General features: G+C 41.3%; 1 protein-coding gene across 2 annotated transcripts in view; it reads left to right on the top strand.

Annotated features, from left to right (window-relative positions):
- Positions 1–16,845, top strand: part of LOC105502623 (chromosome unknown open reading frame, human C12orf56) — a 115,905-nt gene extending 99,060 nt beyond the window's left edge. For both annotated transcript variants that reach the window (XM_011929223.1, XM_011929222.1), the window contains 5 exons: positions 6,126–6,249; positions 8,515–8,589; positions 8,912–8,986; positions 13,163–13,341; positions 16,548–16,845. In XM_011929223.1, coding sequence (XP_011784613.1) covers positions 6,126–6,249; positions 8,515–8,589; positions 8,912–8,986; positions 13,163–13,341; positions 16,548–16,653 — 559 coding nt within the window. In that variant the 3' untranslated portion in view covers positions 16,654–16,845. The remainder of the gene's footprint in view (positions 1–6,125; positions 6,250–8,514; positions 8,590–8,911; positions 8,987–13,162; positions 13,342–16,547) is intronic.
- The last annotated feature ends 581 nt before the right edge of the window (positions 16,846–17,426 follow it).

The following is a 17,426-nucleotide window of genomic DNA, read 5'->3' as shown; positions in this document are numbered from 1 at the left end:
GGCAGCAGTAAGCTATGATCATACCACTGCACTTAGCGTGGGCAACAGTGAGACCTTGTCTCTTTAAAAACAAACAAAAAAAAGGGGTGGAGCAAATGATGAGAGCCATGGACTCTAAAATAGTCAAAATATGTCATCCCAGCACTTTGGGAGGCCAGGGTTGGAGGATCAATTGAAGCCAGGAGTTTGAGACCAGCCTGGGCAACAAAGCGAGACCCCATCTCTAGGAAAAAAAATGTCAGGCATGGTGGCACATGCCTGTGGTCTCAGCTACTCAGGAGGATGAGGCAGGAAGATCAGTTGAGCCAGAAGTTCGAGGCTGCAGTGAGCTATTACTGTGTTACACTGGGTGACAGAATGAGACCCTGTCTCCAGAAAAAAAGAAAAACAGACAAAAACACTTAAACCAGGGGAAAGAATAAGAACTCTTGGTAATATTTTTCCAGCCCTCCACCTTCTGGGCTCAAGCAGTCCTCCCACCTCAGCCTCTCAAGTGGCTAGGATGACAGGCATGTGCCACCACACTTGGCTAATTGCATTAATATTTCTTTCTTTCTTTCCTTTTTTTTTTTTTTTCTGAGACAGAGTCTCACTGTGTCGCCCAGGCTAGAATGCAGTGGTGCGACCTCAGCTCACTGCAACCTCCACCTTGCGGGTTCATACCATTCTCATGCCTCAGCCTCCCAAGCAGCTGGGAGTACAGGCATGAGCCACCACGCCTGGCCCTGATTTCATTAATTAATATTTATTTTTCTTTTCTTTCTTTTTTTTTTTTGAGACAGAGTTTTACTCTTGTTGCCCAGGCTGGAGTGCAATGGCACGATCTCGGCTCATGGCAACCTCTGCCTCCTGGGTTCAAGTGATTCTCCTGCCTCAGCCTCCTGAGTAACTGGGATTACAGGCATGCACCACCATGCCCGGCTAATTTTGTATTTTTAGTAGAGATGGGGTTTCACCATGTTGGTCAGGCTGGTCTCAAACCCTCGACCTCAGGTGACCCGCCCACCTTGGCCTCCCAAAGTGATGGGATTACAGGCATGAGCCACCACACCTGGCCTCATTAATTAATATTTTTTAAGCACACTTGCTATGTGCTAGGGACTATGGGCATACTATGCTTTTTTTTCTTTTATTTATTTCTTTTCTTTTTTAGATAGGATCTCACTCTGTCAGCCAGGCTGGAGTGCAGTGGCATGATCTTGGCTCACTGCAGCCTTGACCTCCCAGCGGCTCAGGTGATCCTCACCTCCCCAGTAGCTGGGACCACAGGTACATGCCACCATGCCCTGCTTTTTTTTTTTTTTTTTTTTTATTTTTCATAGAGATGGGGTTTTGCCATGTTGCCCAGGCTGGTCTCAAACTCCTGGGCCAAGTGATCTGCCCCCCTCTGACCCCCAAAGTGCTAGGATTACAGGCGTGAGCCACTGTGTCGAGCTGGCATACTATGTTGTGTAGCAGGAGTGGGCAAACATTTCTGTAAAAGGTCATATAGAAAATAGTTTTGGCTTATCACACCATACAATCTGTGCTGCATCTACTCAGTTCTGCCATTGTAGCACAAAAGCAGCCATAAACTGTACATGAACGAATGGACACAGTTGTGTTCCGATAAACTTTGTTCACAGAAACAGGCTGTAGGCTGGATTTGGCCTACAGGCCATAGTTTGCTGAGTCCTGCTTTACAGCAAACAAGAAAATACACCATGCCAAGCTCGTTCTTATTTTTTTATTTTTTTGTAGAGACAAGGTCTCACTTTGTTGTCCAGGCTGGTCTCAAACTCCTGGGCTCAAGGGATCTTCCCACCTTGGCCTCCCGAAGTGCTGAGATTACTGGCATGAGCCACCGCATGCAGCTTGAATACTTCTTTATGCGAATGGTAGTACTGCCATTTCCCTAATCTCCAAGATGGAGATTCAACATTGTTTTTGATATTTCTGTCTTCTCCCATATTAAAATTATCACTAAATCTGGTTATCCTTTTTCTCCACCTTTTGGTCCCTGCCTTTCTATTTCCAAGTTGAAAAAAAATCATCCTTACTCACCTCTGTCATAAAGTATTGTTTTTATTTATTTATTTATTTATTTATTTATTTTTGTTGTTCTTTTTCTTTAAAAGCATTGCCTTTAGTTGTTTTGTTTTAACTTGGTTTGATCACATCAGCCCTCCTATATCAAGGTTCTTTCCTGATATTACCAATTCTTTTCATGTCATTTAATACATATATTACATTGCTATAGTAGAGTCTGGTTGTAATATTAACTTTTCTCAGCCAGTTTTTACATCCCTAGGGTCAAATCATGTGACCCATAGTATTACGTAGCCCAGTAAATATCTAATAAAACTGTATTAGTTTTCTTTTTTCTTTTTTTTTTAGACGGAGTCTCGCTCTGTTGCCCAGGCTGGAGTGCAGTGGCGTGATCTTGGCTCATTGCAACCTCCACCTACCTGGTTCAAGCAATTCCCCTGCCTCAGCCTCTCAAGTAGCTGGGATTACAGGTGTGTGCCACCACACTCAGCTGATTTTTTGTGTGTTTTTAGTAAAGGTGGGATTTCACCATGTTGGCCAGACTGGTCTTGAACTCCTGACCTCAGGCAGTCCACCCACGTCAGCCTCCCAAAGTGCTGGGATTACAGGTATGAGCCACCACACCCGGGCTCTTTTTTCTTTTTTTGAGACGGAGTTTTGCTCTGTCACCCAGGCTGGAGTGCAATGGTGCGATCTTGGCTGACTGTAATCTCCGTCCCCTGGGCTCAAGCGATTTTTGTGCCTCAACCTCCTGAATAGCTGGGATTACAGGCTCGCACCACCATGCCCTGCTAATTTCATATTTTTAGTAGAGACGGGGTTTCACCCTGTTGGTGAGGCTGGTCTTGAACTCCTGACCTCAGGTGATCCACCCACCTTGGCCTCCCAAAGTGCTGGGATTACAGGTATGAGCCACTGTGCCCAGCCAAAACTGTATTAGTTTTCTATTGCCACATAACAAATTATCACAAACTTAGTGGCTTAAAACAACATGCATTTCTTATCTCACAGTATCCATGGATCAGAAATCTGGACACAGCTTAACTGGATCCTTTGCCCAGGGTCTCATAAGGTTTCAGCTGAGGTGTTGGCCAGGCCATAATCTCATCTGAGGCTTGGGACTCTCTTCCTAGCTCATTTGGGTAGTTGTTGGCAGACTAAATTTCATTACAGCTGTGGGACTCAGGTGGCTTTTTTCTTGGCAGGAGAGTATCTCATTTTCAAGGCTCACCTGATTAGAGCAAGCCAACTCTGGATAATCTCCTTTTGACTAACTCAAAAGTCAGCCAATTAGGGGCCTTTATTATATTCTCAGAATCCTTTCACCTTTCCCATTTCCTATAACATAATCACAAGAGTGACAGACAAACATATTCAGAGGTATTGCCCATACTTAAGGGGGAGGAATTTGATAGGGTTTGTACCAGCAGGCTGGGAATTTTGGAAGCCACGTTAGATTTCTGCCCACCACAATAACATAGACTGACTTAGGAGACTATGAATGCGGCCTTCCAAGTCTGTCTTTTTAAAGATATTGTAGTACATTCCAAATCCATACATTGGAAATAGTAACAACCTAAACAATAAAGCCTTTTTAAGGCTGTGATGTCAATCCTCTAAATCATCTATATTTTCAGGATGAAACCACTATTTTGATTAAAATTTCTTCTATCTATTATTGCCCTAATGGATTTTAAATTGAATTGGCAGAAGAGGTGGATTTCAAATTAAATTCCATTTGGGTAAATAAAACAGCAGTTAATCATTTCAGCATTTTCCTCTGTATTAGTTTCATGAGTGGAGATTTTATTAGTTCCACATACTTTGCTGTAACTTTCTTGAAATGTGCCATATTTTTTCATATCCTAGTATTGTTAGGGTTGAATTAATATGTTATCATAGCAAGTGACCCATAGTTCGGGAGTTCTTTTTCTTTGCCTTGGATGTATGATACTTTGAAAATAAGCTGTTACTGAAAATAAAGGACTATAATTAAATACAACAGTGAATGGAATGCCAATTCAAACAATATCAACAAACACTTCTAAAGGGAGTGTTCTGTTGATTTTAAAAGGGTCTTCTAAAAGTAAGATTGGCCATTTTAAGTAGCCTGAATAAGACATTATTAAATACACTGTAGGGTATATCCTGCTTTCGTGAGAAATGTACTAACTGACATGATTCTTCTTTCCAAATATAAGAACTAGACTTGCTTTTTGACTTGGAGAAAGGAAGGGCACTGTATTTTTACTAGAGTGTAGGTTAATCATGAGCTTCTAATCATGGTGATGATTTAAATGATTGTAAAAAGATTAGAAAGCCTCAGATCCTACTAAATAAGGATATTTATACTCACTCTCCTTTATTCCATTATGAAAGGAATGCTTATGGTTATGGAGAACTTTTGTATAGTCCTATCTTTGAATCATTTTACTACTCCTACCCCGCAAATCTACTCTGACATTGCCTTCAATTAGACAACTGAGTTTGTAGCAGTCTGCCTTCAGCTCCTTTTCAACCATACTGGGGTTGTACTACTCAAGAGGAGGAGATAATGTTATTAACTCAGCTCATCAGGATGCACATGTAACATTTAAGTGAGTTATCAACGGACAGTACCCCACATTGGAAAGGAAAAGATCTGAGGTTTTTTGAGATCAAATAAGCATTTTAAGAAACGGTGGAGTTGGGTGCGGAGGCTCATGCCTGTCATCCAAGCACTTTGAGAGGCTGAGGTGGGCAGATTGCTTTAGGCCAGGGGTTCAAGTTCAGCCTGGGAAAAAAGTAAGACCCCATCTTTATGTTAAAAAAATTTTATACTAAAAAAAAGGAATGCTGTACATTATTAACAAAAACCAAGAAAAGGAAGCAAACTTAGTGTCCAGCAATGGGTGAATTGATAAAGAAAATGTAGTATATATACACTATGGAATATTATTCAGCCATAAAAATGAAGTCTTGTTATTTGTGACAACATGGATGAAAATGGAGGATATTATGCTAAGTGAAATAAGCCAGGCACGGAAAGACAAATATAAGTTTGACTTTTGAGATCATGCATGATCTCACATATATATGGAATCTAAAAAAGCCAAACTCACAAAAACAGAGAGTGTAGAATAGTGGTTGTTAGAGGCTTAGGGGCGGGGTGGAATTGGGAGATATTGGTCAAAGGGTACAAAACTTCAGTTAGACAGGAGGAATAAGTTCAAGAGATCAATCATACAAATATGGTGACTATAGTTAATAATAATGTCCTGTATACTTGAAAATTGCTGATAATAGATTTTGTGTTCTCACTATATAAAAATAAGCATGTGAGGTAATGCATATGTCAATTCACTTGATTTATAAAATATGTACACATTCTATAGTATATACATATTTCAAAACATCACGTTGTATACCATAAACATATACAATTTTTATTATCAATTTAAAAAAGTAAAAACTGAAAGTGGTCGCTCAAGCCTGTAATCTCAGCTACTTGGCTGAGGCAGGGGATCACTTGATTCCAGGAGTTCAAGACCAGCCTGGGCAACATCATGAGATCCTGTGCCAAAAATAACCCAAGCAAACAAACTTAAAAAAAGAAAAAAGAAGAGCTGGATACTGTTGCTTTGACCCAGAGATGCACAGTGCATATTAGCATATAAAGCCTCTGAGAAGTTCTGTAGTAAATACATCTGATGAACTTGGTTTAACCAAGTTCCCTATATCTCCTTTGACCACAGAATCTATTTTAACTATAACACTGTCTGGAATTAGCAATCCATAAAAAGTCCTTTGGAAAATAATGCTGTAATTGAAATTACCCAAATCTCCCTTAAATCCAGATTTTCTAGTCTTTCTAAGCTATGTGAACTTCTAGAACTATACTCGCTCTGAGCCAAAAGACCAAGAAATTATATTTTCATTAACATTTTTTATCTCTAGACATTCATTTGCATGTCCAAGGGTCCAAAACTCCAGTCAAAGATGGTCTGCAATGCTTCATTCTTTTAAACATAATTATATTCAGTGTTTGTAAACTTGGCGTCACCATTTTTCTTCTCAAGACTTTGCTCATTAATTGCCTTTTATTTATTTTTTTCCAGGGGAACACTATTTAATCTCTTGGTAGTTTTAATTAGTGAGCCTCAGATTCCAAAATCTTGTCCTGTGTTTGATATCCAGTTGGTGGCTGATTCAGCTTTAGTCAGAATGTCTTTTGATGCTGAGGTGAGATGAGAATTTTTGGGGTAAACTATTATATATTGGGGCCCTGGCTTCTTTTAATGTGGACCATGACACCGTAGAATACAGAAATATAATTAAACCAAAGAGTAGATCTTTTGTCATTAACCTCAAAACTTAGAAAGCTATTCAGTCTAAAATAGATTTAGAGATTTAGAGGGTCAAGAAAAAGGAAAAAATAACTATTCAGTCAATATTAATATATCCATTTTATATGTCTTAAGGTATGTATATTAAGGAAAGTAATTAGCATTCCTTATAAATTTGATAAATCTGTTTATATCTGTCTCTGTACAAAATATGATGTATATGTAATTCCATAGCAGGGGTCTAATAGGTGAAAAATCACTGTCTTAGAGATTTTAATGTAAACTCTCATACTTTACCATTTTCCTACCTATATGAACAGTATAAATTCTCAGAAAGAGTTACTTATTTTTCTAAGGTTGTACCAAAACATTAGAAATATCGAACTGCCTAGAAGGCACACCTTCTGAGAGAATAAACCAACTTATTATTAGTTTATTTTGAGCCAGGCTAACAGATTTTTTAAAAAAAGATGGAACATGATTTGGTAGTTCTTAAATACATGGTCAGAATTATGTTTTAGAAAACTCGTTTTGTCATTCAGTAATTTTTTTTTTTTTTTGGGAAAAGGTTTCACTCTGTTGCCCAGGCTGGAGTGCAGTGGCACAATCTCGGCTCACTGCAGACTTGACCTCCCAGGCTCAAGTGATGCTCTCACCTCAGACTCCCAAGTAGCTAGGACTACAGGCACGAGCCACCACGCCTGGCTAATTTTTGTACTTTTTGTAGAGACGGGGTCTTGCCATGTTACCCAGGTTGGTTTCAAATCCCTGGGCTCAAGCGATCTGCCTGCCTCGGCCTCCCAAAAGGCTAGGATTACAGGCATGAGCCACCACATCCGGCCACAATCAGTAAATATTTATTGAGCATCTGTTATGAGCAAGCAACGTACTAGGGAGTAGGGTCAAAACAGACATGACCCCTGCCTTCATTAGTTTCTACTCTGCTGGGAGAGACAGACGTTATTCAAATATATCCATGAATATGTAATTACAGACTCCATATAGAAAGTCTCCAATATCATTTTCAGTGGTGGATTAGGGATTAAAGAATGGGGTGGAACCAAAACTCAGATAGGCAGGGCTATTAAGGAGCTAGTGCCGTAATCTAGGTAAGGAATGATATGGGCCAGAGGGAAGCATTCCTTGATCCCCAAATGAGACTAGTCCTCCTTTATAGAGCTCCCTTAACTTCCTATACATTTCTTTCATAGCCCTTGTCTCAGTTTATAATTATGCATTTGCTTATTTGATCATTTGATGTTTGTTCCCCAACTAGACTGTATGTTCCATGAGGGCAGGTCTCATGTCTGTGTTGTTCTCCCTTGCATCCCCAACACCTAGCACGGTGTCTGATGCATATTTGTTGAATAAATAAATGAAGAAAAGAAAAGGGATAGTTTTGTAAAGAGGAGTTTGGAATTCTTGAGAGGAATGAAATATCTCTAAGTCTTCTATTTATCCATCCCACAGAAGGAATCTTAGTTTAATTTGGGCATAAGCCTAAATTCCCCAGAGAATCTCTCACCTCAACTCAAGAATGTATTTCTACATTCTTGAAAGGAAGTTGGGTTGTTGATCTGATTAATTTTGCAAATCAAGTATGCAATTTTTTGTAGTAGTATTCTGTGGGCCAACCAGGGATAATGGCTTACCTCTGAATCCCAGCTACTCAGGAGGCAGAGGTGGGATAGTCACTTGAGGCCAAGAGTTCCATACCAGCCTGGGCAACAAGCGAGACCCTGTCTCTACAAAAATAAAAAATCAAAAACTACCTGGGTGTGGTGGCACATACCTGTAGTCCTAGCTACTGGGGAGACTGAGGTGAAAGGACTGGTTGAGCTCAGGAATTTGAGACCAGCCTGGGCAATATAGTGAGACCTCATCTCTACAAAAAATTAAAAACATAAAATTAGCCAGCATGGTAGCTTGTGCCTGTAGTCCCAGCTACACAGAAAGCAGAGGTGAGAGGAATGGCTTGTGCCCAGAAGTTGGAGGCTGCACAGAGCCATGACCACAGCACTGCCACCTGGGTGATAGCATGAGACCTTGTCTCGAAAAAAAGAAAAAAAATTATTGTATAAGTACCTAAAGGGAACCAAGGGAAATTATCATTTTCTGACTTGGTTTATGACATTGCATTGATTATTCTTGAAAATTCTAGTTACAGAAGCTTATTCTGGAGTATACAAATACCGCTACAGCACTTTTATATGAGATACTTCTTGTCTTTCAGCAGGTACAATTTTTAAAAATTATATTTTAAAATATTTTATGTAACCATAAATTACGTGACTATTATATATTATGATATATGTATATTATGCAATTATGTTATATGATTAATAATATACCAAAAATGCTTGTATTTGAGATGGTCTCCAAAACTGGTTGACTTCAATGATATGACCTTTGCTCTTGAGTGCTCATCTAGTTTATTTTCCAAAACTGATTTTAAGGATTCGATTGATCAGGATAAAAATGTATTTAAGAATGAGTATCCTTTTATATACAACTTGAACTTTATGAATATAACTTGTTTATTTCCTTGAGTCTTTTAGGGAAATCTCGGATTGGGATCCACAAAGTTTGCTATTAGCTGGATGATGTCCTTTCTACAAAGCTGTCCTCCCATCGTAAGTATCTAGAAGTCAAAACGAAATCACCCCTCAAGCCTAATTAAGCAGATACTCTTGTGCTTAATTAATAAAACACACATTTTTCCCTGTGATGTAATCAAGTTTATCAACCAGAAGCAAAGTGTAAATCTCACAGTTTATTATTTAATTGATAAATTGTTTTTACATTTGGGACCTGAATGTTTAAGGCACTGACATTATATCTTAAATGGGAACGTTATTTCATGAAAAACTCTTGGATATATGTGGAAAACAGAATATTAAATTATTAGCTGTATAATTAGGTAAAAAGATAAATACTTACCTTAAATAGTGAGCGTGAATCTAACACTTGGGATCATTTGTGTGCTCTGTCCCACAGACACCGTCCTAGTTCCTATTATCACCATTTCTTTCCTTGATGCTACAATCACATCTCAATGGTCTGTCCCTGTCTTCTCACCAGATTACAGGCTGAGGGATCCATTTGAAATAAAAATCTGATTGTCGTCCCTTGCTTCAAATCTCTCAATAACTCTTCCTTCTGAATAAAGACTGAACTCCTTAACATGGCCTACAGGGCCTGCGTGCTATGGCCGATAGCCTCCTCTGGTCCCTCAGCCTCCCTGCTGTGTGGGTCTCTTGCTCACCATCTCTCTCCCCACCACCGCCCGGCTCCCCGCAGCTGCATCACAGGACCTGTACCATTGCATCTGTCTCTCCATTGGAAATGCTTTTCCCTCCCTTTTTCACCTGGTCAACTTCTACTCATCCCTCAGGCCTCAGGGCCCCTTCCTGGGGTGGGGCAGTGGAGGATGCTTCTCTGCCCCCCTTGACAGGGGAGATTCCCTCATTAGAGGCACAAATAGTGTATGGCATGGTGTCCTCTTCATCTGCTTTATAGGTCTCATCACTGTTGCAGTTTACGTTTGTTTGTGTTATTATTTGCTTCTGCTGTGTCACAGCCATTAGTGCCCACTCATATTCTGTCTCTCTCTCCTTCTGGGCACATGGTGGGACTGCACTTCCCTCTCCATGTGAAATCGGGGGGCGGGGGCGGTCTCTGTTGCTGCTTTGGTTAATGAAATGTGAGCAGAACTGGCTTCTGTCACTTCTGAGCAGAAGCTTTAAGAGCCAGTGTGTGCCACCTGGCATTCTCTTTTCCTTTGGCATAGCACCCACAAGGTGGCTGCTCTGCCCACTGATGGCCAAGAGTAACTACAGTGAGCAGAGCCCTGCAGACCCCTCTGGGACTGAGTCATCAACCTTTGCTGTTTCAAGCAAAGCACTGGTATTTTGGGAGGTTTGTTACCACAGCATAATCTAGTCCATCATGACTGATACACTATCTTTCTCTTCCAACAGACTGCCAGTGCCATGAGAGTAAAAGCTAGGTCTGTTGTGCTAGGCACACCATAAATGTTCAGTAAAATATCTGCTGAATTAATTCTAGTAAAGGCTTTATCCCTTAATCTCTTCTTACCTCCTCAAAGTTATGCACTCAGTCAACAAACACTTAATTGGAAATCTCTTCAAAAGAATAATCTAAACTAAATTTCCATTGCTAACGGGCACGAGGCAATATGTTCTTTTTTTTTTTTTTTTTTTTGAGGCAGAGTCTTGCTCTGTTGCCCAGGCTGGAGTGCAGTAGTGCTGCGATCTCAGCTCACTGCAACCTCCACCTCCCAGATTCAAGCAATTCTCCTGCCTCAGCCTCCCAAGTAGCTGGGATTACAGGCGCCTGCCACCATACCTGGCCAAGTTTTGTATTTTTTACTACAGATGGTGTTTCACCATGTTACCCAAGCTGGTCTGGAACTCCTGACCTCAGGTGATCACCCACCTTGGCCTCCCAAATTGCTATTACAGGCATGAGCCACTGCGCCCGGCCTGTTCTCTTTCCATATATGGACATGCATCTGTTGGACCGTCAGTGGTCCCCTGCCGTTTCTCTAGAGTGATGTTGGGTCTGTCCTATGGGATCTAGACTCTCTTGTCAGATCCTTATGACATACATTTACACAAAGCTGGCTGGGGTCAGAGGGTACATTTGTCAGTAGAACAGCCAGCTGTCTTCTACGGAGGTTGAGCCCATGAATTTGTCTTCCTCAGTAGCACACAGGCCCCAACCAATCTCAGACTACTTCACAGAATGTTTGAAAGTTACAGACATTCACAGCAATGGCAGCTCATATGTGCAAGCTGCAAGACCCCTTTGTTTTCTGTGTGGTGGCTGCAGACCCTATTACATGAACTGATGTGTGGAAATCTGGGTTTTACAGACTCCATGTAATAGGGACGTTTCTTTTTATTTATTTATTTAGTTTTATTTTTTTACTTTTATTTCCCACGTAAGCCTTCCTGCATGGTATTTATTTATTTATTTATTTGTTTATTTATTAGAGATGGAGTCTCACTTTGTCACCCAGGCTGGAGTGCAGTGGCGAGATCTCAGCTCACTGCAACCTCCACCTCCTGGGTTCAAGAGATCCTCCTGCCTCAGGCTCCCAAGTAGCTAGGATTATAGGCACCCACCACTATGACTGGCTAATTTTTGTATTTTTAGTACAGACAAGTTTTCACCATGTTAGCCACACTGGTCTCAAACTCCTGACCTCAGGTGATCCTCCTACTTCAGTCTCCTAAAGTGCTGGGATTATAGCTGTGAGCCACCGCACCTGGCCACATTTATTTATTTTTAATAATTTTTAAAAATGAGATGGGGTCTTGCTATGTTTCCCAGCTGGTCTCAAACTCCTGGGCTCAAGCGATCCTCCTGCCTCAGCCTCCTAAGTAGCTGGGAATACAGGCATATGCCACTGCACTCCAGCTAAAAGGAAGTTTCTTTACCAGCCTCTAAAGTTGGTTCACCAAAGGAATTGGGTTGAGTATGAGGCTAGTCTGTGACCATGAAGCATGTGAGGATGAAGGATTGGCAGAAGAAAGCTTCAATACTAACCCAGCTCTAAACAGTTAAATGGGCAGAAAGAAATCACTTGAGAGACATTTGCAAGCAAAGAAACTGGGATCATTGCTATGTACCTGCATGTCAGTCAGCTCTCATTATCTTACTTGGTTAGAGAAAGGTGCTAGAAAAGTTAAAAATTTAATTTCTAAATGGGCTGATTAACATTGTTCTGTTCTACTGCCTCAGACTCTCTCAGCTCAAGCTGTTTGCCAGGCAATATATGTTTAATCTATATATATAATGTTTTGTCAACACATGTAAATGGTCTGGAATGGGAAAAATCCACTTCCACCTACTTGCCCTACCTGTAGGGAAGAGTCAGTTGCAACATATTACAATAGAAAAGGCAATACATTTTTACTGATACTAATTTGATGGGCGTGTAGTGTGACCTGTTGGTTAGAGCTTGAAAGGCCACTAGCGTTCTTTTCTGTTTTCCACACAAGCCTATATTTATGGATAGTAATTACACAGAAGAGTAATTACTTGCACTCGCCCAGGCTGGAGTGCAGTGGTGCGATCTTGGCTCACTGCAACCTCTGCCTCCAGGTTCAAGCAATTCTTGTGACTCAGCCTCCCAAGTAGCTGGGATTACAGGCATGTGACACCATGCCTGGCAAATTTTTGTATTTTTAGTAGAGAAGGGGTTTTGCCATGTTAACCAGGCTGTCTCAAAGCTACCCGCCTCAAGCTACCTGCCTCAGCCTCCCAAAGTGCTGGGATTACAGATGAGCCACAGTGCCCAACCTGGCCTTCTATACATATATATTTTTTTGAGATGGAATCTTGCTCTGTTGCCCAGGCTGGAGTGCAGTGACATGATCTCGGCTCACTGCAACCTCTGCCTCCCGAGTTTAAGCAACTCTCCTGCCTCAGCCTCCTGAGTAGCTGGGATTACAGGCACGCACGACCACACCTGGCTAATTTTTGTATTTTTAGTACAGATGGGGTTTCACTATGTTGGTCAGGCTGATCTCGAACTCCTGACCTCGTGATCCACCTGCCTCAGTCTCCCAAAGTGCTAGGATTACAGGCGAGAGCCACCACGCCCAGCTTCCTCCTATACTTTTTATTTGACACTGAACAACATTTTGATGAGCAACATTGCAACAGTGGTGTTAGGGTAGTGAGGGCTTCCGTCTAGATTTGTAGTTGAAGCTCCAGCTAAAATAGTTGCTTTTGTGGGTGGCACACAGCCTACATGTAACTGTATTTTCCTTGTCTAGATTACTTTTGTGGCCAGTATTGTGAAACAAGTGGTGAGGGGGCTTTCAGCTTCATTTCAGCTGCTAAGTCCCTGCCAAGCAGTTCTGTTGTACCAGCAATTTTACATCCTCAAGAGCTGTCTGCGGCACAGTAGGACTCTAGCTGAGTATATTAAGAATAACTACAGAGAAGAATTCAGGTAAGAAAAAAAGTCTGAATCTAATCTGCAGTAAGATTTCACTCATTTCTGAGTTCATGCAAACCTGCAACGTGGTCCAATACTTAGAAGATTAGGTATTTATGAGGGATTATTATTATCATTATTATTTTGAGATGGAGTCTCGCTCTGTCACCCAGGCTGGAATACAGTGGCGCAATCTCGGCTCACTGCAACCTCTGCCTCCCAGGTTCAAGCAATTCTCCTGCCTCAGCCTCCTGAGTAACTGGGATTACAGGCGCCCGCCACCATACCTGGCTAATTTTTTTGTATTTTTAGTAGAGACAGGGTTTCACCATGTTGGTCAGGCTGGTCTCGAACTCCTGACCTGATGAGCCGCCTGCCTCAGCCTCCCAAAGTGCTGGGATTACAGGCGTGAGCCACTGCACCCGGCCTATTTTTGTTTTTAATAATATTTAACTTTGATCTGTGAAAATGGTAGGATTTTGGGGACCTCTAAGAACCACTGCCATTTGAAGTATATTCCCAGGCCAGAAAAGACTAGTGAAACATCAAACTCTCTTTGAAGAACAGTTTGTCACTCATTGTCTTTATTGTAGTTGCATCTCACAGAAGTGGTAATAATTTTAACCTGCTTTGAGTAATTAAGAGCAAATAAACTTGGTTGGGCGCGGTGGCTCAGGCCTGTAATCCTAGCACTGTGGGAGGCGGAGGCGGGCGGATTACTTGAGGTCAGGAGTTTGAGACCAGGCTGACCAACATGGTGAAACCCCATCTCTACTAAAAATACAAAAATAAGCTAAGCATGATGGCGCATGCCTGTAATCCCAGCTACTCGGGAGGCTGAGGCAGGGGAATCACTTGAACCCGGGAGGCGGAGGTTGCAGTGAGCTGAGATCACGCCAGTGCACTCCAGTCTGGGCAACAGAGGGAGACTCTGCCTCACAAAAAAAAAAAAAAAAAAAAAAAGTGTAATAAACTTCACTGAAGAGGATAATAAATTATGGATTGTGACTTACAATTGAGTTATTGGACAGAAGCAATTGATAAAGGAGTAACAATTAATCAACATGGTTATCAGGGGTTTGGTTTGTTTCACTTACCCCTCTCAGTAACAGAACAGTAAGAAAGAGCAGTAACCAGCATTGGCTTCATCTGCCAGCCTGTTCTCCTGCACCTCAGGGGTTCCATTTCTATTTATAGGCTGCCAAAGCCAAGTGCACTTGGCAGTGCAGCCCTGCATAGCACCTATTAAGGAGAAAACCCAGGTTGTCTCTGACTTAAGATGAAAAGAGTGCAGCAGACATAACTTTGTTGTTTGGTTGGATGAAGATGTAAAAGGATGTGGAGACATAAATTACAGCCTTAGATTGTCTTTTTTAAAAAAACTTCAGTCCAATTTATAGACTTTTTCTTTCGGAGACAGGGTTTCACTCTGTCGTCCAGGCTGGAGTGTAGTGCTGTGATCCCAGCTCATCACAATCTCTGCCTCCTGGGCTCAAGCGATCCCCCCTCCCACTTCAGCCTCCCGAGTAGTTGGGACTACAGGCATGCACCACCACGCCCAGCTAATTTTTGTATTTTAGTAGAGATGGAGTTTCGTCATGTTGGCCAGGCTGGTCTTGAACTCCTGGCCTCAAGTGATCCACCTGCCTCGGCCTCCCAAAGTGCTAGGATTACAGACGTGAGCCACCACACTCAGCCATGGACTTTTTGTCTTCCATGAGGTGTTCCATTCTGACTCCCATAAAAGGGATTTGTTTGGCTCTGAGTTGGTCTAAACAATCCAATTCCCATCTCTTCCTTCCTGCACCTCCTCACTTAAAAAAAATATATATATATATGTATATATATATGTAAATTTCACATAATATGAAATTTACCATTTTAAAATATACAATTCAGTAGTTTTTAATATAATTTACCATATTTTGCAACCATCATAACTGTCTAATTGCACACTATTTTCATCACCTCAAAAGAAATTCAGTACCCATTAAGCAATCATACCACATTTTCTCCTCCTCCCAACCCCTGGAAACCACTAATTTACTTTCTGTTGTTATGGATTTGCCTATTCTGGACATTCTATATAAATGGATCATATAATATGTGGTGTTTTGTGTCTGACTTCTTTCACTGAGCTTGTTTTCAAGGCTCATCCACATTGTAGCATACAACTCATTTTTTTAAAACTTAGATACGAACATCTGAAAATCAGGACAGCTGGCAAAGTGGTGTCACACTTGTAGATGACAACAGTTAGGCAGAACTCCTGCAGCTACCCCCTTAGGTGCATCATGTACTGTTTAGTTTGCCACCATCTCCTCTCTCTCGTGCTTACTCTTACCCCCTAAATTACATTACTGGTAGCCATTTAGGTTTGGATTCTTGTTTTAAACTAGTGTTTTCAACTCATATTGCATTGGAATTACCTGAGTAACTACAGGTTGAGCATCCCTAAACCAAAAGTCCAAAATTTGCAATGTTCCAAAATCTGAAATCATTTGAACACCAATATGATGTTCAAAGTAAATGCTCATTGTAGCATTTCAGATTTTACATGTTCATATTAGGGACGCTCAACCATTAAGTATAATGCAGATACTCCAAAATCTGAAAAAATCTGAAATCCAAAACATGTCTGATTGCAATCATTTTGGATAAGAGATACTCAACCTATTAAAAAAAATACTGATAACCAGGTGTCACATGTAGAAATTGTTTCCATTTGTCTGGGGTGGTACCAGGGCCGTGGGATTTTAAAGATAAAGCTCTCCAGGTGATTCTAGTGTGCACTCAGGGTTGAGACCCATTCTTTTAAGTCATCCAAGGGGATGGTTGAAAGCCTTCTCATTTTTGCCTCTTCCTCTGGCCATTCCTAGGCTTTTATTGAGGCTGTGGGGATGAGCTCTACTCTTCCTTCTTGACTTGGCCCTAGTAGTCACCACAGCTCGACCCTTTCATTTCAACTCCTCACTGTACACTGCCTGATAAACCAAGAAGCAGGAGCCTCTGCTCATACTGTGGTGAGGACAGTCCACATGTCAGAGATTTTCCAGGTCACAAACGAGGGAGACTGGAGGGCTGAAAATGCTGCCCAAGTCTTGTGGCTTAGACTCCCACACCCAACAACCCTAGCCAGTGAATGTGAATGTACCGATGCGACCAATGTGAAAATTCTTGTTTTTAAAGCTCTCTATTTTGTTTCTTTTTATGATTTGCAGGTACTTTATTCACATGCCAGCCTTGCAGAAAAGGCTCCCATTGTGTTACCCCATTACTCAACCTACTACTCAACTTTTTCATGAAGTTCTGAAATTGGTTGAATAGAAACAATGTATACAATGTTAATAAGAGTATAAAATGTTAATCAAGAGTCAACTTGATATTCATGAGAAACATTTTTTGATTTGTTTAATATCTGGCTATCTCTGAGTCCTATAAACAAAGATTTTAATTGAATGTTCCATCAATACCTCTCTATGAGAAGTTTAAAATTTTTAAAAATAAATTTGCTTTATTGTAAGTGTGCAAAGATCGTTATACCATTGGGCAAAAGAGCCATTTCTCTATTAGAGTAGTTCTTCAAACTCACTCTTGCCACAAAATAAACCACTATCCATCAAGACACAGGAAAAAGGAATGCAGAGATTTAGGAATGCTATACTTGCTTCTCTTCAACCTTAGCAGCAAAAGCAAGAAAGTTCTCAAAATGCTCCTCACAATAGTTCTGTTGCCTTAAGCAATAGGCTGCTGGGGAGTGTGAGGGCCTCAGGCATGGGCATTCAAGTTCTTCTCAAGGTGTTTTATCTTCTCAGCTCGGGCACAGCGTTCTTGGTGAAACCATGCCAGGGACAGGAGCATGCTCTTCACCCGATTCTGTATACAGAGCCACCCAAAAACCATGATTTCGACTAGGTTCTTGGAGCCCACTATGTCTACCACCAGCAGGGCTTGGTGCATCCACGCCATTTCTAGAATTACAGCTTGGTCTGGGCCTAGGGTCACTCACCCAAGATCTCGTCCACCAGCCACGCCTCCAGGTAGAACACCAAAGGGTCTCTCAGTTTCTGCACCAGAAACCACCAGGGCTGGATGCCAGA

Source organism: Colobus angolensis, unplaced genomic scaffold (genome assembly GCF_000951035.1).
Source record: "Colobus angolensis palliatus isolate OR3802 unplaced genomic scaffold, Cang.pa_1.0 Scaffold80, whole genome shotgun sequence".
Classification (NCBI taxonomy): Eukaryota; Metazoa; Chordata; class Mammalia; order Primates; family Cercopithecidae; genus Colobus; species Colobus angolensis.
Note: the sequence above shows the minus strand (reverse complement) of the source record. Positions and strands in the feature narration are given on the sequence as shown.